This window comes from Tiliqua scincoides, chromosome 1, assembly GCF_035046505.1.
Source record: "Tiliqua scincoides isolate rTilSci1 chromosome 1, rTilSci1.hap2, whole genome shotgun sequence".
In the NCBI taxonomy this organism is placed as follows: Eukaryota; Metazoa; Chordata; class Lepidosauria; order Squamata; family Scincidae; genus Tiliqua; species Tiliqua scincoides.
The window spans coordinates 137,973,572-137,996,465 of record NC_089821.1 but is presented as its reverse complement, the minus strand read 5'-3'; the positions used below and the strand labels follow the sequence as shown (position 1 = coordinate 137,996,465).

The window sequence follows — 22,894 nt, the reverse complement described above, 5'->3', positions numbered from 1 at the left end:
CGGCCCCCAACACAGTGTCAGAGAGATGATGTAGCCCTCCTACCAAAATGTTTGGACACCCATGACCTAGAGAAAGCAGGAACACTGATAATGGATATTCTCATGTGGCTGATTTAGTAGCTGTAGAAGTCACATCCTGTCAGGACTGGAAAATAAATTGCCAAGCTACAAAATTTCAAGTATAGTTAGAGCATACACTGGGGAAATATACCAAGTGGAATCTTTGACTTGTTCTCTGTGCATAGTAGCCCTATTTGCTAGCAACACTGGGTTGCTGTTCAGGAAAAATAACTCCAACCCCCCCCCCCTTTTAGGCAGCTGTTTGACTCTTCACAGCCTGGGTAATATCAAATAAGAGCAAAGTGGTTACATGGAAGAAGTTATTTCCTACCACCAGCTATACTGTTAACATTAAATCCAACTTGTTATAATGTCTCTGTTAATGGATATAAAGCATTAGAAGTGGTTGCATCTTCACGTATTGCTGGAGCAAAGCACTGATCACTTTCCTCACAAGCAGCTTCCACATGACTTCCCATTCTTGGGTCACTTTTACAAAATGAAGATAAGAGCTATGTTCCGTGTTTATATATTTGTTTTGATCTATTCCTGCTAGACTGAATGACTTTCAGATGTTGCCCTTTGCACATCTGGAGGCCACTTCAGTTGGCATTATAGGAAATACCTATGGAGGTTTATTTAACAAGTAAAGAAACAAAACTATGTAAGCTGTGTTGTATCAAATTTACACTTTTTATTAATCAGTCATGATGGGAGACACACCAGTTGCTGCCTATTGGATGGAATTTGTGCTCTTTCCTGAAAATGCATGGGGAGCTAACTAACGGAAAATGGATTCTGTCACTTGCTTGTATTCTAAGTCAGACCTGTTGAAAAATGTGTATGAAGCTATTGTCAGTATATGATTACCTGCATATTGGGTCCCATTGGCATTTCTAAAGGGTTCCACTAGAAGTCCCCCTGTACAATCTGTGTCAGACTTAATCTGTACATTTCTTGTTAGGAGCCCAACCTCTGCAGCCAGAGGAATCCATTGACCATCTTCTAATATGTGAGAATGTCCTATGCAGGTCAAAACAAAAGGAAACACTGTGGTAAGGGTTAACAATATTACTTTCCTACTACTAGATCCCTATAATGAGATTATGTGCCAAAAATCATGTTAAGATGATACACTGACAGACAGGAATGCCATAGTTCAGTTGCATGATAAGTGGAGAGTTTTGGATTCAATTCCTTGACATCTGAGAAAGGTCTGGCAAAGACCTCTGCCATCTGAAGAACAGAGACACTCAAGCTGTCATCCTAAACACTAGGATGCACTTGTAGCACTAAACATTTCAAAGTTAGAGAAGAAAAAGAAGCCAACATAAGGTAAATACAAGCCAAAGATGACAGATTTCATACCTATGTGTCTGTGGACAAGACGTTCACAGATTCTGATGCTATGATTGTTGACTTTTTCCAGAGTAACTATTTCAGCTTGATGAGCTTCATAGGAAGAGGAACTGATGACAATACTGTCACCATGATGCCAGTCCACTTTGTCTTGTACGAGAACCCTGCAAAACTCAAAAGCATTATTGTGAAGCCTTGTTTTGAACTTTTCATAAAGAAACATTATAGAGAAAATGTGATCAGATGATGCATAAAGAAACTTTTCCTGATCAATTAACTGATCTATAAGTGGCAAAATAACTTTATATGAAGAATTCAGTAAAAAAAAAAAAAAAAAAAAAAAGACAATGAAGAGGATATTTCATAGTCATTTTCCTCTTGGAACAATTAAAATAGGAAAGTTTAAGAGATGAAATATCTGGGCTGAGCTGATGATATCATTGATGGCAACGCTTCCTAACCAATTGGGTCATCAAATGCCCTCATTCTAAAGCAACCATTTTCAACCACTGTGCTGTGGCACATTGGTGTGCTGTGAGTGGTCCACAGGTGTGCCACAGGAATTTGGAAGGTCATTTATTAGTAGGACCAATAGAGATTTGAGGCCCCCACTGGCAGCATGGTGTGCCTTGACAAATATCAAAAACCTGATGGTGTGCCTTGACAATTTTAGTGCCTTGTCAGTGTGCCGTGAGATGAAAAAGTTTGAAAATCGCTGCTCTAAAGTAATCAAAAGGCGACAAATTTTGGGAATACATTTATAAGCTAAGAAAAGCATCTTATCTGTAGTTTGAGAGCCATTCCCTGTGCCAATTTACCTTCTAAGGGCGCAATCCTGACCGGCACTTATGCCAGCATAGGAGCCCTGGGAGGGTCGCAAACGTGCCGTAAAGCACGTTTGCGCCTCCATGGGAAGAAGCGCATGCATGGAGAAGCGTGGGAAGAAGCGTGGGAAGAAGTGCACGGAGGCTGGCAGAAACCTCCGCAGCGTCTTCCTCCCCACTGCTTGTGCCAGTGCACCCGTGCCAACACAAGTGGTGAACGTAGGTGTGGGGGGTGGGGAGGAGGCGGGAGGGGGGCGTTTCTGGGCGGGGGAGGGAGGGCGGGCGATGGGCGACCCCGGGGGTGGGTGCGCGGGGAGGCAGGGGCGGGGCTGGGACCCAGCGGTTATGCTGGATCCCAACCCCCGTCCCCGGGGAGAACGGAGCGGCTTCAAGCTGCTCCGCTCTCCTTGGACTTGCACAACCTCCAGAGGTGGCGCAGGTCCGAGGAGACCCATTGGGGCCAGCAGCCCTTACCCAGGGGTAAGGGGAAGAGTTTCCCCTTGCCTCTGGCTGAGCCGCTGCTGGCCAGAAACCCGCGTTGGATGCAGCGCAAGCCTCCTGGCTTGCCTGCTCCAGCACAGGTTTGGATTGCACCCTTAATTATGCATTTTTTTGGAACAGCAATAATATCGCATCGCACAGTACTCAATGCAATTGGTTCAGCATGACTGAGTACAGCCACTCGTAAGTACTAACTGAAAAGATCTCAAACAGAAATACTGTTTGAAATACAGATGTTTAGAAAAGCATCCATCTTAACCAACCTTTACCTTTCATTCCCAGGAGCAGCATCACTTCCAAGGCGCGTCCAAGAGTTGCTGGTATAAGCACTGTGTATCTGGAGCTTCCCATAAACACCTTGACAGGAGAAGAAAAAAGGACCAAAGCTAGAATACAGAGAGACCCCTCAAGTACCTGTAAAATCTTGCAAGTACCAAGCAGTACTTTCTATTCTTGCCACATGTCCTGCTACTCCCCACCACTACTGCTCAATACGAGCCACATTATTAGTCTCATGGATAAACCCTGTATATATCCCCAAGAAAGCAAAATAGGACATCCATACCAATAGTGCCAGGGTAAACATCTATTCCTTCTAATCGATCACAATAAATTCCCTCAGATGCTCGAAGGAGGATTTGTAACTTTGCCTCTCTTTCTAAGGGATGTAGCAATGAACCTTAGGGAAAAAAGATGTCACCAATATTTAATGCTTTATAACTTATTGTTAATATCAATTCCTACATTGAAATTACATTCAAACATTCTTATCCTGTCTTTCTATCTTATTTTCACATTATAAAACTAAACAAATATAATAAACACAACTACCAGTTACTAAAAGTACAATTTAACTAAAAGTACAGAAAATACCATTTCATAAAAAGACAAAAGGACACATTACAAGACTGCCAGACATTACATATGCATTATAGTATTCATAGGACAAAACAACAGGACTCAGCACTTTGGATACTCAGGATCCAATTCTGAACAGTGCATGCCAGCTTACCGCTGGCGAGCAGTGTCACAAACATGCCATAAGGCATGTTTGCAGGCCCTACCACCAGGCAAGCACCAGTGGACTACGGCCAGGCAAGCTCTGCCGCTTGGCAGTCACATGGATCGCTGAGGTGTGGAGAGATAAGTGGAGGCGTGGGGGGAGGCAGGGAGGAGGCGCTCCAGGGGGAGGGAGCAGGGAGGGAGGGAGGGAGGTGGGACTGGTGGAGCAAAGCTCCACCAAATCCAGAGCCTCCGTGTCAGGCTCACTTTCCTTTTAACTGAATTTTAATCAATTATTCTCCTATAAATTGATTATGCACCGATATAGGTTATATGGCTCTGGGTTCTCGAGTGGTTAGATGATCATTATTCCACTGCTCGGGCCAATAGAATAGAATTCAGTCAGGAAAACAATATTCAGGATTTGAAAAACTGTACATTCCATAGCTGTGCCAACTGATTTTCTTTTTGTTATTGCTCTCATACACTCTCCACTCAAACTTAAGCCATTTCTGCCCAATGTTGCATATACGCAACAGGGACTCAATGTGTACACCTGTGGGCTGGGCAGAAATGGGTTAATCAGAGTTTGCCATAGTCCATCTAGATTATGCCAGGTTCCAAACAGACATGACTTGCCAAGTGTTACCACTGAGTTGTCATGTTCTATTTTCACCCTAACCCAAGGCCAAGTACTATTAAAATTAAAACTTAAACCAATAGGTTATGTTGTGCCATGTAGCAATGACAAGTATATGAACAGATGACAAATCACAGCTCCACACTTATGGATCTAAAAGAGCATGATGAACAATCTGTTCTCAAGTACACTGGCAGTTCATAATCCAGCCTTGTGCCTCCATGCTCAAATCTTTACTTTAATCACAAATACAGTATTGAATTCAGAGCAGTGATTCTACTGTACAAGGTATAATTTACAATTTTAATTTTAGAAATTGAAATATGAAAAATTACATACACAGACAGTTAATATAACAAGAAGAAGAAGAATAAAATACAACAGATAAGGTATGATAATGTGAAGCCAAAAGGTTTGCACGAAAGCCAATTTTTACTATCCCTGCAACGTGAAAACTAGAAATCTACATAGCTATAAGCAGTGATGTCACTAAGGGGTGCAGACTGCACTGGATAACAACCTTGGCAGGAAGGATGTTGCCACTAGTGGCCAAAATTGTGAAAATTTTTCTATTTTTGAATAATACCATCATGTTGTATATCTTTCAATAGGTAATTTAATGCAGAATGTGATGAAACAAACTATGTTGTAATACTTGTATTAAAGTTGTAGCCAAATAAACGCATAACCAGAAAAGGAAAACACAACAGCCTTATGTAACAAAAAGGGGATTTTTAAAAAACTCAAAACTGACCAATGAGATTGATTGTGGTGTTGACATTATTATGACACATTATTATGGCAGCTATTATGAATCATTTCTCATTTCCATGTATCATAGCTGATACTAAAACTTTTATTCAGTTTCCCACCATGATAGTTACAGACAAAACCCTATCAGTATCATTCATTCCATCCAGAGAAAATGAGTAGGCAACAATTTACAGGCCAAAAAAAGAGCCCCGCTAGATCAGCATATGTCTACAGTCCTGGGAGTACCACTGAACTCAATTACACTTACTTCTGAATATACATGCACACGATTGCACTGTAAGAATTCCTTTAGTCTCATATATCTTGTTGCCAGCCAGACACCACTTGAAAAGCATGAAGGAAACAGCCCTCCTTTGTTGTTGTCGCCAGCATCTGGTGTTCAAAGGTGTACTGTCTCTAAACACAGATGTTATATTCCTCTATCATGCCTGATGCACATCAGTGCACTCCAGACTGATCTTGGCAAAGATAGGTGAGAGATATGCACTGACAGTCCCAAACTCCTGCCATATTCATTGGTCATCTGGCTGATGCTCCCCCTTTTCAAAAAAAAATTTTTTGAGTATTTTTTAGTTTTTATCCCCAAAAAGAATAATTTGCTTAAAACCATACACATTTTAGAAAAATGACCTTTGTTGAAATGTTCAAATTGAGAGGAAGCTGGAAAATGAAATGTTGTTTGAAATTTCTTGTTAAATGTTTATATATAAAATGTTAACTAAAATATCTATTATTTATTGAGTTACTGGCATTTTTATTTTGTTTAGATTAAAAACTTTGCCATCTCTTTCTTCTTATTAAAAAAAATAAACCAGTATCCTAGAACATTTCAACAGGGCATGTGAAGAAGAAAAAATACCTCTCCTTTAGTGGAGATAAGAAACTGAACTGAAATCTCTAAAATGCTTGGCATTTTTTGAGAAGTTTAACATCTCACCATTTTGGCCTTGGGCTCTGTACTCTACAGCAATCATATCTATGAAACTTCTAAATCCAAAGTATATTCTCCAGACTAACAGAAAGATACTGGAAATGCAAAAGGAGGAAAACATATGAAGCCAAAACCAGGGAGTGGGGAGGGAGAGGTGTAGCTCTTATCTTGTAGTGATGTCTGTACAATAAACTGCATTACAACTGTGAATCTATATATTTCACCAAGGGTAGTATACAGTCTGAGAAAAAAACTGGTCTTGTACTAAAGAGATACTTGGAGGAAAAAGTAGGGCAATTTTTGCCCTTGAGAAATGTAAGCAGAGTCCAGTAAGAGAGTTCAACATTCCTCTAAAATTAGAGATTAAATCAATTATACAGCACAAAACTGCAGCAGATGTAGAATGAAATAAATCTGTGCAGAATTAGCCGTTCTGTCATGATCTTTTAATATTTAAAAATTATGCATTAGATGGGAAGAGAAAGCACATTCATTCTGCATCCTAACGAAACATTTTTTTTTAAATAAATCTTAAAATGAACCTGTCATATGTAAATGTATACGTATATAGGGATCCTACGAAATGAATCCGCACAGGACATTGCTGCAATGCAGAAGAAGCTCCCACACTAACAGACCCACACGGGCAGTCAGTTTTGACCCAGAGATTCACAAGCATATTACATATTGGAGAAGAAATGCAAACATGCCCTCCTTCCATCTTCTTTAAATAATCTATCCAATAGGAGAAATGAAAGTAGTATGCATCCATGCATCTCTCAGGCCCGGGAGGGAGATGGAACCACCAGAACCTATCCTCCATGTCAGGCTGCAAAACCTGATACAGAAGTCCTCCAGTCAATACTGGCAAACTAGTCAGAGCAAATACAAGCAGCCCCATTGTGGGGCCTGTGCCCTTACTTGGGAGAGGGGGTCGAATATCCCCCCAAAGAGACCTCCAGTGGCCTCTGCAGGGCTGCTGGATACAGTGGTGGCCATTTTGGTGCCGCTGCAGCTGGTGGCCCTGCCAGGGATCAGATTGGGCTGTTAGATTCTAAGTCTCAGAAGATTACCACTCAATTCAGTTAGGGAGGATCCCAGGAGAGGGACTTACATTCCAAAGAATGGGGCTGGGGAATGCTGAGGTATTTAAACTCATTAAAGCTCCATTTGAGAAGAGACAATGAGCCCAGGTAGAAGAACAAAAGGATGTGCTGTGCTCTGTGCTCTTGTGAGGATGACTGTTCAAGCAATTTCATTTGCTAAAATAAAACTACAATCCTATACATACTTACCTGGGAGTAAGTTCTATTAAACTCAACTGGACTCTCCACAGACCCTCGACCACAAGTCAATTCCATAGATAAGTCGAGGGCAGGCTTTGAGCCAAAATCACAGAATTTTCAATGGCCCTTGGATAAGTCGGGGGTTAAACTTAGGGGGGTGTCTGACTATAGTTTTGTCTGATTTTACCCGAGGCCAGATCCTGAAAAATAACCTACCACTAATTGTTACCTAAGAACTGTAGTCTCTAATTTATTAAAAACATAGTAAAAGATCATAAGATACATTTTTATTCTTTTTAAGTTCTGGTCTTCACCACCTTTTTGTAAACACTATCAAAGTAAGCGCACTGTAAACTACATACCAGTAAAACAGTGGTTCCCAACCTGGTATTCATGTACTCCCAGGGACACTCAACAAGACCTTTAGGGGTACTTGAAAAAGAATGGAATAATGGCAGAAAAAAGCAGGTCGTGCTCTCAACGCAATGAGAAGGGCCCTTTAAATTAAACAGTCATTTAAGCCCCATTAATGCAAAAGAGGGCAGCCAGCTGACAATCCATCAGTCATTCCCTAGGCACTCACTTTGCTCTGGGTGAAGGGAGGGGTCTCTGGCTCAGAGTGAAGTACCTAGAGAGACACTGATTGATGGATTGTCTGCCTAAGGAGTCTGTCTTACATCACAAAGGTCAGCAAGGCTGTTTTTAAATCACCTAGCAAAGGGACATTGTTTTTTTAATGGATTTGCTTTAATGCGATTTTTGCCATCCACGTGAGTTCTGGGAAAGAAACCCTCACAAATATGGAGACTCAACCTGTATTTTACTTCTATGAACCACTTTAGCATTATACAAAGCTATCGACATAATACTTGAAATGCTTTTGCTTGTGCACCCATGTATTGTTCAATATTTCAAAAAGGGGTAATTCAAGTCAAGTCAACCTTTATTAGGCATAAACATTTGGTAGGTGAAGACTCTGTATAGAGTAATTGTTCAAAAGGGGTAATTGTTCAATGACATCCTGATATTTCTAGTTATCATTGATTGCAATCATATAGTTTTGTTTCATATTTGAGTCACCATGTTGTTGTTGTTATTTATTATTATTATTATTAAGGGCTCACAATCTAAAAAGATGCAAATGAATGCCAGCAGACAGCCACCAGAACAGACACTGCTGGGGTGAGGTGGGCCAGTTACTCTCCCCCTGCTAAAAAAAAGGAGCACTCACTTGAAAAAGTGCCTCTTACCCAATTAGCAGGAGTATTCCCCTGTTACGTTACGTTATGATACTATGCTCAAACAGAAACATTACTTCAATCAGCTGTACATGCACTCACACATACAGTATCACACAACTCAATATCTGGACGTGGTCGTATGTCTTACCACATATTTTGTATAATCTTGGTGCTGGTTTCAAAAACTGCAGGATTGATCAGCTATGCCAATACACTATTTGTGCCTTATCTGGGTCATGGCTGGGGCTGTATCACAGGCCACCCAGCTGTGTTTCAAACTCTTTTTGAAGTTCTATGGCCAAATGACAAATACAATGTTTTTCATGGATGACAAGAAGACACTTGGAGGGAAAACAAGATGAGCTACATTGAAAAAATGTGTTGTTATACTGAGATTAGCATCTTCTGCATCCAGTCCTGGCTCCCAGTCTCCTATCCAGGGGAGAGATCCGTCTCATTTTTAGCCGGAGGATAAAACAGGACTGAAAACTCAAAGCCAGCAAGGTCCATTCAGCTGCTAGAATTCTAGTGTTCTACCCAAGATCATCCAGAGAAGTTTAAATAAGGTCTGTTTTAAAAGAAAAATGCTTATGAGATTCTGCCAATTGGCCTTGCTGCAAAGTAGTAAAGTCTCTAGACTGGATTATTTAAAATGTGATTTTTAAAAAATATGATCTTTTAAAAAGTGATTACTTAACATGGCTTTATTCAGAATAGTACTGTTTGCCGTTTAATCTAGAAAGATGCATTCTCCCATTCACATAGGGCAATGTCCTTCCTGTTCATTACGACAGTGTTTCTCAAACTTAATTTAAAAAAAAAAAGCATAACATTTTCAAACTAATGGATCTTTCCCTCATTGGATCTCTCTGTGTGGCTCTTTCATATCCTGTGCCACCTCTTTCCTGCCTGGCTAGTCATCACATCCCTTACTGCTTTGTTGCACTGGACAACAAATTTTTACAAGGGTCATGCCTCCAAGATTAAATTAGTCATATTTTATAGATTTTGGGGTGCTGAACACAAATATGACAATGAAAATGCAAAATTGGCTATGGTTTGTGAGTGATTCACAATGAACTAGTAAATTTCCACTTTGTTCCCACCACCGATGTATACAGTGCTTCTCCTAAACTAGAGCCAATGGACAGATTTCATTATCATTTTCACGTTTAGCACATTGAAAATAGTAAAAATTAGCTGTTCTCATTCAGAAGACTCATTCATGTCCAGTGTTGTTAACAGTAGGCAGTACTGACTGGTAGCCACAGTTTCAGACACATGTGGATGTTCCTTTTCCCAATTCACCCTTAGGGACAGGGAGTATGAAACACCTTAAATACTCCTCTATACTGGAATGGGGAAAAAATGCCTTCACTACAATGCGGAAAGGGAGGAGAACTAGACATAAAAGTGGCAATGGGGAAAAGTGAACTACATTTGAAACATATCAGACCCAGGTATTGTGCTTGACATAAGATTCTTCTGTGTATATTGTAATATTTTAAACTACAAGGCAGCCATCAGCAATCGAGCCTCAAACAAGTTAGCATGGGATGGGCTTTGTCAAGCAGGATAAGAAGAAAAGATTTAACTTTCAGAAAATTGAATTGCTCCCTCACATCAGGGCTTCTGATTTCATCTTGCAATCTGGAATTTCTCCTTGGCTTGGTTATAGGGGTATTATGAAGAGCTTTTACACATTAACATTTACAGTACACCATTTGGGGGGAGGACGACATAAGGGACTCAAACAGGGCATCGCCCCAGGGCCCACTGCAATTCAACTGTGGTTAGCTGTGGTTTGGCTGTTTAAGGAGAAGGGAGACTGCTGCTGCTGAAATGAACAAATGTCTAAGAAGCCCATGCCTATCTTATGCTCTGGATCACAGCTACTGGCTACAACTTTCAAGAATATTCAAAGCTGGACTGACCTCTCTGGCTAGTTCTTAAGAATTAGGCCTGTATTTCATTCCCAAAGCAAAAATGAATCATAAAGTGTTTCATTTTGACAAAGTTTGTATTAACTAGCTAAGCCCCCTGAGATTAACAGCAACAAAATTGCTGGATGAATTTCTCAAGAACCCGATTACTCAAATTCCCTTTACAAAGTTCATAAAAAAGCAATCTTGAAAAAGGTCAGAGAGTGACCGACACAGCAATTTTAAAATGGTAAAGATCCCCACAAGTAAGTACAATAACTTGGCTCTTAAAGTTTAATATTTCATAAAAGAACATATCATTATTTGTCTTCATTGTGAATATTAATAAGCAATGGAACCAATGATATATAGGATAAAAAAAATGCATTAGGAGACAACCTACTTTCATATAGTATTCCTTCAAAAGACAGCAATGCTACTTATATGCTTAGAAAGCAAAATCCAACACTGATAACCCCTTGGCTTTACTCACATGGCAAATAGCCTAACAAACATTGCTGTTTGTATTAGTTTTCCCCTGGTGATGTATCACTTTGGCTGCAATCCTAACCACAGTTTCCTGAGAGTAAGCCCCACTGAACAAAATAGGACTTATTTCTGAATAGACCTGGTTAGGATTGTGCCCTTTACCTTTCATGTGACAGACAGATCCCTTAGGTTCACTTCTGTTTCATGATTTTCTTAATTTTTGGCCCCCCTGAATAAACTGGGCTGTTGCTAAGTATGGAGGACACTGCATGGATCTGCCTGCACCACCTAATGCAGCCACCTAATGTGGCTAGAGCCCAAGCAATTTGAACACCTACAAATAACAATAAAAAGAAGGTAACAAAGAATGGGGAAGGGAGGGAGATGTAGAGAGAGATCTACAAATATGCTTTGTATATTTTCAAGGTTTTGACATCACCTGCTCGTACTAAAATAGGAAGAAGGAACTGGGTAGCCACACCCTAGTAAATGACCATATCTTAACCCAGTGGTTCTCTAACTCTCTGGGAGAGTTTGAGAGCCACTAAGTCTTTGCAGGGGAGGGAGGGAGAAAGCAGGGGCAGGGGGAAGGCAGTGACACGATCCCCAGAATCGAGCCGCTCAGGGGGGGCTGTAGGGACTATAATGTACTCACCAGTCCCTGCAGCAGCCTTAGCGGGGTATGGGGAGCCCTGTGCAAGCGCCTGCAGGGCTCCCCAGTCGCTTTGAAGTGAAAGTAGAGCGATCATGCTCCACTTCTGGTTTTGCGCTTGCGCAAGGCTCCCCACATGCTGGGAAGGCTGCTGCAAGGACTGGTGAGTACATCCCAGTCCCTGCAGCCCTATTAGCTATGCAATCCTGGGGATCACATTGCTGCCTCCCCCCCCCCCGCCCCTCAAGGGGGCTGAGGCTAGGGCCCTCAGGCTGGGGTGTTGCGACGCTCCAGTCTGAATACCACTGTCTTAACCTGATTGAAGGAACTTCCTCCTGCCATCCTATACCACCTCTTACCATCTTTAACTTCCCAATACAATCATTCAAATATCTGATGTCCAGCTGGGTGAACTGAAGATGGTGTTAAAGGAAATACAATTAACCATGTGCTCCAGGACTATGCCCTAGTCATTGGGGGGGGGGGGCTGCTTCATGAGATATTTAGTATTAAGGTACAGATACCCAGCTACAAAACACACACACCCCACATCTGGTATAAATGACACAAACAGCTTTACCCTTTAAAACAGCCCAGTCTCCTCTTGATTGCTACTTATGGGTATTTGGAAGGTAAGTCTGCATTTTAAATACATACCTGGCCTTTTTACCTTGGGCAATATGTGTATAACTGTGATATTAGTACATTGTCTATTGGCATAGAATTTCAGTTCCACAGATAAAGCTAATTTGGATTTTTGGGTTCCATAATTTGCATTCATTATTTTAAAACAGATAGTCATTCTGCAAGAAAAATTTACAACAGGCAGTTTCTCTTCCACTTACTACTATTCTTCACTTACCTGCTTTCAGGACACCACCAGCAATCACAATACAGGCTGCACTTAGAACATTGCTTGAATTCAATGGGAATTCCAGGGTGCCCAGGACATAAAGGCCTCGGAGATAAGGAAGTGTCGTATCCACCAAGATGGTCTTGCCTAAGAACACGAAAAAAAGAATCACAGTAGAGACAAGAGACCAAAGTGCCATCACTTTTTAATAGCATTCCTTTTAAATAGCATTCCTTTTAAAATGCATTCCTCCCTTCTATAGGATATGCAATTGAAAAATGAAGACAAGCCTTCAAGGACTATGATTTCGATTGCATAAAAAGACTTACAGTACAATCCTATGCATGTCTACTCAGAAGCAAGTTTCACCGTGTACTCCCAGGATAGTGTTATAGAATTGCCATTTTAAGCAGGCATTCTGCTTCCCCCTGACTTAAAATTTGAAACTAACCAGTCTACAACTACCTGCCTGTTAAGGTTTTGTGTTACATATGCTCTCAGTGAAGTCTAATCTGCCCAAAGTGATTACTCTTTCACCAACCATTAAGTTGGTCCAGTAATAACTGTTTATCTTTCTTGTAATGTTTCTTTCCTCCTGTTGAACCAATAGTAGCAGCTTCACTTGATGCATTAAGAATTAAACATCTGTGCTAGAGCTGAGAGATGGCATGAAAAAGCTGGACGGGATTGATCTCATAGACACTCAGAGGATATGAATAGGCAGCAGATATTGCAATAAGCTGTGGCATGTCTGATAAAGAGCAACTAGAAGTCAGATCTGAAGGCTGGCAAGTATGTGCAAAAAGTGGGCAGGAACAGAAGTTGTCTGCTCACAGGACTGGGGCTTATGCCAGTGATATTATCTCAGGCAATTGATCTCAGGCAATTTCTGGAGGAAGGCGGCCAAGACAAAACTTTAAAGATAGGGTCATCCTGAGAAAAACTGGCTATACTGTACAGACCAGACTCCCCATCACAAAGGGCTCCATCCTATCCAGCACTGATGCAGCCATGCCAACCAGTGGCATCACTAGGGGGTGCAGGGGGGGAAGACAGCACTAGGTGAGGCGCACTAGTGACCAAAATCGCGGTTATTAAGAATAATACTGTCATGCTATATACTATTCAATGCATAATTTACAGCAGAATGCAGTGAAAAACCTGAAGTGAAATATCTCCATGCTATCAAAAGTTATGGCCAAAAAACCAGAAAACAAAAATGCAAGTGTCTTACATAACAAAAAAGAACATTTCCATAATTCAAAACGGACCACTGAGGCTGATTGTTTGAAGAGCCAATGAGATGTTCTTATGACACAGCATGCAACCAATAATGTGTTAGTAAGGTGACACGGGGGGAGGGTAATAGAATCCAAAGTCGCTAAAATCACGGTTATTAGGAAAAAGACCATCATGTTACATACAATTTGGTGTGTAATTTACAGCAGAATGCAATGAAAAAAACCACGTGTTCTATTAAAAAAAAAAATCTGTGTTCTATCAAAAAGTATAGCCAAAAAATCAGCAAGATGGCACAATGGTACATCACCACATCCTCCACTTGGGTCACTGCTACACCCACTGCTTGGGAGGAGCTCCATCATGAGGGTGACACACTGGCCTGCCACACCAGGTGACACAAACCCTAGTGATGCCACTGGTGCCAATGAGGCATGCTCTGCATCCTGTGGCAGGGAAGCAGTCATAGAGGCCTCCTCAAGGTAAAGAAACTCCTTGGGGTTGCATTGTGGCTGCACTGGTGCTGGAAACTTGGATAATGTTGAGTCTTAAGTGTAATATTAGCTGGATCATGGTCAAAGTGGGGAACTGTATTCAACGTGGGGACTCCCAAAACTTTAATCCACTTGTACTTCATCAGAATCCCTCTATTTAGAAATAGCTCAAACCTCTCAGTACCACTGGCCAAGCAGGCATGGGAGGCGCAAGTGTGTGTGAACCTAGGCACATAATAGCTTTTTTTTTTTTTCTAAAGAAAAAAAATTTGTTTCAGGAAATTGCTGTTTATCAATCAGGTTTTTTTCTTTCTTTTTTTTAGTTCAAAGAAATATAATAACACTTCTAAGGCTAGCTCTTTACACTCCTAACCATTTATGGGTGTCTAAACAGACAGGTTCTTGTGTGTTTACCACAGGAAAAAAACAATCCTTTGTTTTAGTTCATCCTAAAGCTGGAGTTCAGGATGTCTCCCTTATAACAAATAACACAAGAAGAAAGAGAAAAACCAATCCATTATGTTCTACACATTCTAGCCCATCAGTTCTCTCTCTGCCACAACAGAGACTTCCTTTTTCAAAAGAAACTTCTTCTCTGAACAACCCATGCCTGCCTTTAACAGACAAAACTAGCTTATGTGGGAGAGGAAGGGACTAATTTACTTCTGGACATAAGCCATAAGCCAAGAGCAAGGTTTGTAGAAGCCAATCAGAGCTGATAACATCATTCAAAGCTTATGCATTACAATATAGGAAACTAAAGTTGAGCATCCATTATGGATCAGCATTCAGGCACATTTCAGACTTTCATATATATATCATCTGCTAGGATGTTCAGACATTATATTTAACCATTCATACTGACTGCAGGGGAAAAGGGGAGCAGCTGATCTACTGCCGTCATACATGCAACCATGCAGACTAAGAAAGAGGAGACAGACTAGCAACAAAAGGTAGGCAAAAAACATTGAGCCAGAGCTCAGAAAAAACCTGACTGTTATCCAGAAGAGGCAGGGCCAGTCTGGGGGAAGGACGCCATCCCACAAGGAGGAGACTTGTGGCCCTGTGTCTGGCCCTGTGTCCTGGTATAGGAAGTGGCATTCCCAAAGGGTCAGGAATGCCCCTCTTCCTTTACCATAGAACCACAAAGACCTACTGTGTTACTAGCCACTGCTTCTAGTACTAATACTAAAATAACAAATCTAATTTAATTGGTCTTCAAATAAACACAGAAAACTTTCCTCTTGATCCAAAAATGCCCAATCAATGAAGGAATTCAGTGAAATGCTTGTTTGTGAATGTTGCTTATTTCAACATTCAACTTATTTCAAAATCAACTTATTTTGACAAAACATGGAACAAAAATATTATCTTCATTCTTTTGATGAACTGCCTGCATTTCTTCCACACTGCCTGTCACTGAACTCCAGGGATGAAAATGCTACAGAACAGATCGATCTGTTTTCCTATTCAGACACCACGTTATCATCAGGTCAAGTTACTAGTCAAACAAACAGTGGAAAACAGATGGCTCCAAAATGAATAGAAGGCTTCTTTTCACTCCTTGTGCTATAAATAAACAAAAGAAGCAGAGGTCAAGTAGATTGTGAATGGAGGCAGAACCTCCCTGTATCCATACATGCAGTTTGAATGACAACAAGGTCATTGGTGTGAACTGTATCTGTTTCATCTATTGTTAAGTTATGAAGAAAGATTAAATCTTTGAAGAAGCTTCTAATTTTTTTAAAGCATTCCTTGTTGCATTTTCATTATTGAAAAAAACAAACTAGAACATGTTTGTTTTAAAAAGAAAAACAAAGGTATTATTTCAAATACCCAGGATATATTGAGATATTCATTCACAAGCATCATGTATGGACCCAGATAAGTGTTTAATGAGAAAGCCAGGTGGTACCTGGAAGCTTATTAAAGATCCCTCAGTGAGAAGACTGGATTATTGGTGGGTTCTAGAATATACTCTCACTTAACAGGCCTGTGATTAAAGTTCTGTGTGAAATCACTGTGTGCCCTATGACATGCCTCCAAATCTCCAAATGCAGGATTTCCTTGGCAGACAAGTTAATAGTTACTACGGAAAAGGTTTTCAGAAGAAGAGTTGTTTCAAAACCACTGACTGCCATGACCCAGGCACTATCCCTTTTAATCTGAGGACAAGGTAGAAACTTGGGGGAAGGAGTGAAATCAAAAGAGAGGAGTATCCCTTGCTGCAGACCTCAGATTCCCCAGACTTTGTGAACCCCAGGTCCATCTTGCGTGCCCCAGCCAAAGGATGTTGTTTTGTTCCTCTCTTTGGACTTCAAGGACTTTCTTGAGGGCTCTGCAAAATTTGGAAAGGGCTCTTTAAGGCAAGAAGGTTTATCTGAAACTAACAAAAGTAGCTGGAACATAAATATACAATCCATCTTACATCTTGCTGGAGCAACACCAGATCCTTGAGCAAATATCAGATCCTTGAGCAAATATCAGATCCTTGCTGGAGCAACACCTGAGTCATCGCCCAGGTACTTCCCATAGTGGACACACAACAAGATCAACTTCGGTATGAGGTGGCCACATTTATTAATTATGACATCAATTCAGCAGAACCTGCAGCAGTTCCTACGTAGATAAAACTCCTTCCCCTTTAGTACAGATATCTACTCTGAAGAGACAGGGGCAACTGTTCCTTCCTTCTTGAGCATTACAACCCTGGCTCTAATCTGAGGTCACCTCTCATTGACACCAGGTTTTCCACACCAAACCCTGGAAAGGTCAAAACAGCCAAATTGCTCCACCCATGCCAAGCCTGAGATGGACTTTGCAATTCAAGCCTGAAGGGTTACCAACTTGAGATTCAAATCAGAGGGAAAGAGGTAGTAACTCCCTAGAACTCAGAAGCCTAGGAAGGAAAAACATAATGGACAAATAAGCTTAGGAAAAAATAGCCTAGATCAGCAGTTCCCAAACAGTTCAGAATCCACCAGCCTGGGACACACTGGCCTATGCCCCTTTAAGGGGTGGGGAAGGCAGAAACATGATTTCTAGGATCATGTCACTGCTGGGACGGGTGTGTGTGTGTGTGTGTGTGTGTGTGTGTGTGTGTGTGTGTGTGTGTGTTTACTTACCAGTGGTCCAGCTGGCTTCTGGAAGGTGTGGGGAGCCCCATGGAACACTCCGCAGGGCTCCCCAAGCCTCTGATTCACTAAAAATAGCTATTGAAAACTACTTCTGGTTTTGGGGATTGAAAACCGGAAGAGGTTTCCAAAAACTATTTTTAGTGAATCAGAAGCCTGGGGTGCCCCTGCAGAGAGCTCTGCAAGTCTCCCTGCAACCCCTGGAAGCTGGCCGGATCTGCCAGTAAGTTAAAAAAAAAAAAACCCTTCTGTCCCTGCAGCAGTGCAATACTGGGGATCACATCGCTGCTGCAGCCCCACCCCCACAAAGAGTGAAGTGGTTCCCTCCTTCCACGGAAACCACTTGCCTAGATAGTGGAACACAGAATCAAGCATGTGATAAAAACCTTGCTCTTGACAAATACTTAGTACAGCCAATGAAAGCTGCTTTACAAAATAGTTCAGTCCAGAAAGCGTGCTCCCATGCAAGATCCAAGGTGTATTTCAGATTGGAGAGTATATCCCCCCTCAAAAATCTGCACATTCTCAGAAAAAAATGAGTCTTAAACAAAACAAAATATTGATTTGCTATATAATCAGTTTTGTGAATGTAACTCATGAGCTGTATCCAAAGAAAGGGAATCCTGACTAAGCCCCATTGAAATCTATGGACCTTGAGATAGTCATGGTCAACTCGCCTCATTGATTTCAACAGGGCTTAGTCAAAATACAGTCTTGCATCAGGAACATCAATTTCTTCATTGTAGCCCCAGAATACTCGCTCTGCTGTGATATCACAGGCATGACAGTGGGTGGAAGAATAGGTTTCTGTATTTTGTGTGGTGGAGAGAGAGAGAGAGGATAAATACAACACCAGGGGGCTCCATTGTAGAGCTAAGCTCTTTTCACACTCCTGAAAAAAAGAAAGAAACCGAATGATAAGGGAACCTTATGCACTCCTTGTAGCATACACCTATCTGGCATCATGTGAACTAATGAGGGCAAAAATCACGTTTTAGATCAAATTCTAAGAAAAGGTCAAGTATCATTAGGTTGAACTCATCTCTATTCTTTCCATTCACTCTGCACCATGTACTCAAAAAATACATCACAAGCCAATGCTAATATGTGTGTAAAGGAATACTATTCCCATGTTTAAAATACAGTCCCCATACTGGTATGTGTGCTCTGTCCAGACAAAAGTTCAGAAATAATTCGGCACAACTTTTATGCTCTGGCACAAAATGAGCTTCCTAATGACTCAGGCAATGACACAGAATCCCTTTGATCAGTCCTCTTGCTCTATGAAATGCCATAAACATAGCACCAAATGGAAATCAGGAACAACGGAAGCATTATTATATGAGATACAGGGCTCCAGCATTCATCTCTTCAAACAGAAAAAAGTTCAAAGCAAATCAAAATCAGGAAAAAATGAACAGAGAGGATTCCACCGCTAAAAAAAAAATTGCCAGGGGCTACATGATATCATATCTATACCCTTCAAAACAACATACCATTTCCTAGAATTATAACATGCTCTTCTCTCCACTCTTAGCACACTGTGTCAGGAGTGTGTTATATTTAAACTCTGCAAAATGTGAAAATAGTGCAATGGCATTCTGTGGAAAGGCTTTGACAGAAAACAGCCTTCATGTATTTATAAACAGCACAAATAGACTCATCCTTCATTTTTTCCCTCCTGTGGTTCTTGCAACTTACACAAAATCACCTAATGAAACCAAGGGACAGATCAGAGGGAGGATTCATATGTGTGCCTTAACTACATCTCTATCCCCTTGCCTCTATGTGAGAAGAAAACACTAGCACATATGGATGCGCTCATCTGATAACACACCACCAAAAGAAGACAGAGGAAGCTGCTTTTTGATGGCATTTTGAACATAAGCTTTTGAAACAATTTGCTCTGTACCAAACTTGCCCTCACACACAGAGTAAACAACTGGTTTAGATTTGTTATGTCTATGCTGGCAAAAAAGTGATTTTGATTGAATAGAACTAAATTGTGTACCAGTGCAACATTTTAAAATATACAATTGCCTGCACTGAAGGAATGTTACTTTACTGTTTCAGGCATGAACAAAAATTAAGGATTAGAATGAGATCTAAAAAAACAAAGGTGAGCAAACATCTTTTAACCTAGCATCCTTGGGTCATTACTTTTGATTATGATATTGAGTTCAATAACATATGATAATTACTGAAAGTTACCCTGAAATATAGGGTTCTGTGTATGCATTTTATGGGTATGTTTCACCTCACATGCAGATAGTTACAGGAAAGCAATTCAGATCAGGAAAATGCAGGGATGGGAAAGTCCAGTGAGGCTTGACGAGTCAAGAGCCTGCCCCCTGCGACTCAACTCAAAAAAAGAGTCATAATGGAGGCACTTTCCAAGTCGTCAAGTCACCCTTTAATGGCTCTGAAAGACTTGAGTCAAGTCGCCCCCCCCCCTTTAAAAAGCCTGCCATGGAGAAACACAGAGCTGTTGATTGGTGTGTATGTGTCGCAGTTCTCTTTAACTATGCCCCTGCAGCCCTGTCCCATCTTTAAAGAGGGCAGAAGGGGGTGGGAGGGACTGCGGGAGAGTGGGGACGGAAATGGCAAGAGGGAGGAGGGTCACATGCAGCAGCTGCAAGACTTATCAGGGTTACTTGATCCTTTGCAGCCCTAATAAGAAGTAGTCCCACTGTAGCTGATAATTAAATGAAGCATCCTCCTCCCCTTCTCTCCCTGCCTCCTCCCCCTCTCTGGACTTCTCAAGCCAATCGGAAGGCAAGAGCATCCCCTTGGCTCCTCCTCCTGCCCTCCTTTAGCCAATGAAAATATGAGAATGTACATCCTTTGTCCAATGATCATCTGCTCCTTCCTTCCTATCAGAGGCAGGAAAAAAGAGCCCAGTCCCACCTTCCCCATTCATTGCAAAAGGAAAGCATTAGCCCTTTCCTGCCTCCTGGCTGGAACCTCCCTGCTGCTCGCCTGGTCAGAATGCTGGCCCCACAAGGTTTTGCATGCTGCAAAAACAGTAAGCAAGCACACCCAGACACAGGCAGACTCGAGTCTGCACATGTGTGCATGAGTGCAGAGTCAGGGGGCCCTGACTTGAGTCTGTTTCAGAGTCTACCATGTGTGTGATTCACGAGTCACCCCAAATCACACATTTTCATGACTCAAGTCCGAATCACTCACTTGAGTTCCCAACCCTGGGAAAATGACACTATGAGAGAAAAAGGTAAACTTCACTCCCAAAGATTCCTACCTAACTCCGATAATCTCAATCTGATTCCACCCTGCTACTTTTACTCTGGGAAAAGAAGTCAGAGATCTGAGTGTAGACTTCCTAATATAATGTTTAGTTTGGCCTTAAGTCACCTGTTTCCTTCCTCCTACACTAGTATTCCTTTCAGCTAAACTTTCAATATGAATCTAGTAATGAATCCAGATTGCTTCCTAATTAAGATACTTAATTCCCACATATAAAAGCTGCCACAACTACAGGTGTAGGGAGGTAGGGTTGCACGGTCTATCACAGAGTTTGGGAAGTTGTAAGTCCTTGCAATGGAGGAGCAATGACAACACTCCTGAAATTGCACTGCTGCCAGGAGAAAAGGGACTTTTTTTAAAATTACCAGGGGTTGCTGTGACCCTCCAAAAAGGTGAGGAATAAGGCCTTCTCAGTGGTGCTGTGGTGGTGCCCCAACTTTGGAATTCTCTCCCCTTGGAGTTAAGAACTGCTTCCTCTTTGGAGACCTTTTAGTGGGGCCCTAAGACCTGTTTGTTCAGGAGAGTTTTTAATGACTGAAATGCTGGACTGACTTTTTAATTTTTAATTGCAATTGAATGTCATTTTATTTGCTTAATCCTGTGTGATCCACTGGGTGTTTTGTCATGTTCACACACAGTCAAATGCAAAGTAACAAAAGCAACTATGGGCACAATCCTAACCAGGTCTACTCAGAAGTAAGTCCTTTTTGTTCAGTGGGGCTTACTCTCAGGAAAGTGTGGTTAGGATGGCAGCAATAGTCAAATGCAATGAAAAGCAAATTAGAGAACTCACATTCGGCTCAAAGTGGGCTTCAGCCATCCAAGGATGAAGTTCACCAGGAAAACAGATCAGAAACAGATATTTAATTCATTAAAAACAGAAATTGGTTGGCAACCTTCAGTCTCGAAAGACTATGGTATAAGCCTACAGCACCTGGTATTCCCAGGTGGTCTCCCATCCAAGTACTAACCAGACCTGACCCTGCTTAGCTTCCGAGATCAGATGAGATCAAGCATGTGCAGGGTAACAGTTGCCTGAATAGAAATAAACTATCCATCTTTCTCTGTATCCTGACTTTTGTTCCCCTGCCTCTGTTTATATTGATCCTACCAAAGATATGGTCAATATGGATGTGGAAATTCCTTAGTTTTTGCTATGGAGAACCTACATGTCAAGTGCACTGCTTTCAAGTTAATATTCTTCCTCTACTAACCTTTCTCTTGCTTAATTTTTTTTTAGTTTAGCTGTTTTTGTTAAAGGATAGACAGTTCCTTTGCTGTCTGAAGAAACAATTTCACATCATTCTAAGTTTCAAATAATTATAAAAAAGCGATAAAAATAATTATAATAATATCACACATCAAGATTGTTCAGATTATTCTTATGACATGTCCTGGTACTCCAACTTCCTGGGGCTCATCAATGCCAGGAAAGAAAAGGAAAAGCAAATAATTCCCAAGAAAATGTAGGTTAAATAAGAGTCATAACAAAGACTGAGAAGATAAATCAGACTGAAATTACAAAGTAAAATAACAGAACGCTCCACCTAAAAAAAAAAAAAAGATTTACAGCTAAATTCTGTCCAGCCCCACTGTGCAACCATGCCACCGGAGCACATGCAGCATCCTGTGTGGAGGAGGGAAAGTCCCAAAGGTCTCCCACAGGTAAGGAAACATTTGTTCCCTTGCCCAGGGGTAAGCCTCTGTTGGCCTGATGGGCCTACTTGGACTTGCACCAGTGGATGGAGGATCCGTCCTGATTATGTGTCTCTGGGAGCGGGGGAGGAGCCTCACGGATAAGGAAGGGAGTTTGGCCATAAGGACAAGTGGGTTTTTGCAAGCACGGAGGGATGGGGAAGCCGGAGGGAGGAGGTTCCCGGAACATTAGAAAACAAGCCACCCACAGTATGTGTGCTCATTGTATCACTTGCTCCCATGCGGCAATAGTTGGTTTGTGCTCTCTCGCTCTCTTCCTCTCTCGTGCATTCCCAGAACCCAAGCAGCATGGCTTTTGTTTACTGATGTAATATGCAGGAAGATCAGGGGAGTTTTTAAAGAGAACTCCCACACACACACATCCTGTCAGCAACTCTGTTTTTTTCCCACCTGTTAGGACTCATTTTCTAGTCTAGTTAAAGGGGGTGGAGACTCGCAACTCGACTCGACTCGAGTCATGCTGCACTGAATTTGCATCCCTGTTTGGGATATGAAAGGCTTCCTCATTTTCTT

At 41.4% G+C, this 22,894-nt stretch overlaps 1 protein-coding gene and 1 pseudogene across 1 annotated transcript in view; both read right to left on the bottom strand.

The window, feature by feature from the left end:
- The window catches only part of PKHD1 (PKHD1 ciliary IPT domain containing fibrocystin/polyductin), a 239,695-nt gene that overhangs the window by 4,572 nt on the left and 212,229 nt on the right, over positions 1-22,894 (bottom strand). The window contains exons 48-52 of the mRNA XM_066622360.1: positions 12,544-12,681; positions 3,310-3,423; positions 3,014-3,101; positions 1,429-1,583; positions 931-1,083 (exon numbers count right to left, since the gene is read on the bottom strand). Of these exons, the coding sequence (XP_066478457.1) occupies positions 931-1,083; positions 1,429-1,583; positions 3,014-3,101; positions 3,310-3,423; positions 12,544-12,681 (648 nt within the window). The remainder of the gene's footprint in view (positions 1-930; positions 1,084-1,428; positions 1,584-3,013; positions 3,102-3,309; positions 3,424-12,543; positions 12,682-22,894) is intronic.
- On the bottom strand, positions 21,588-21,701 carry LOC136637495 (5S ribosomal RNA; annotated as a pseudogene).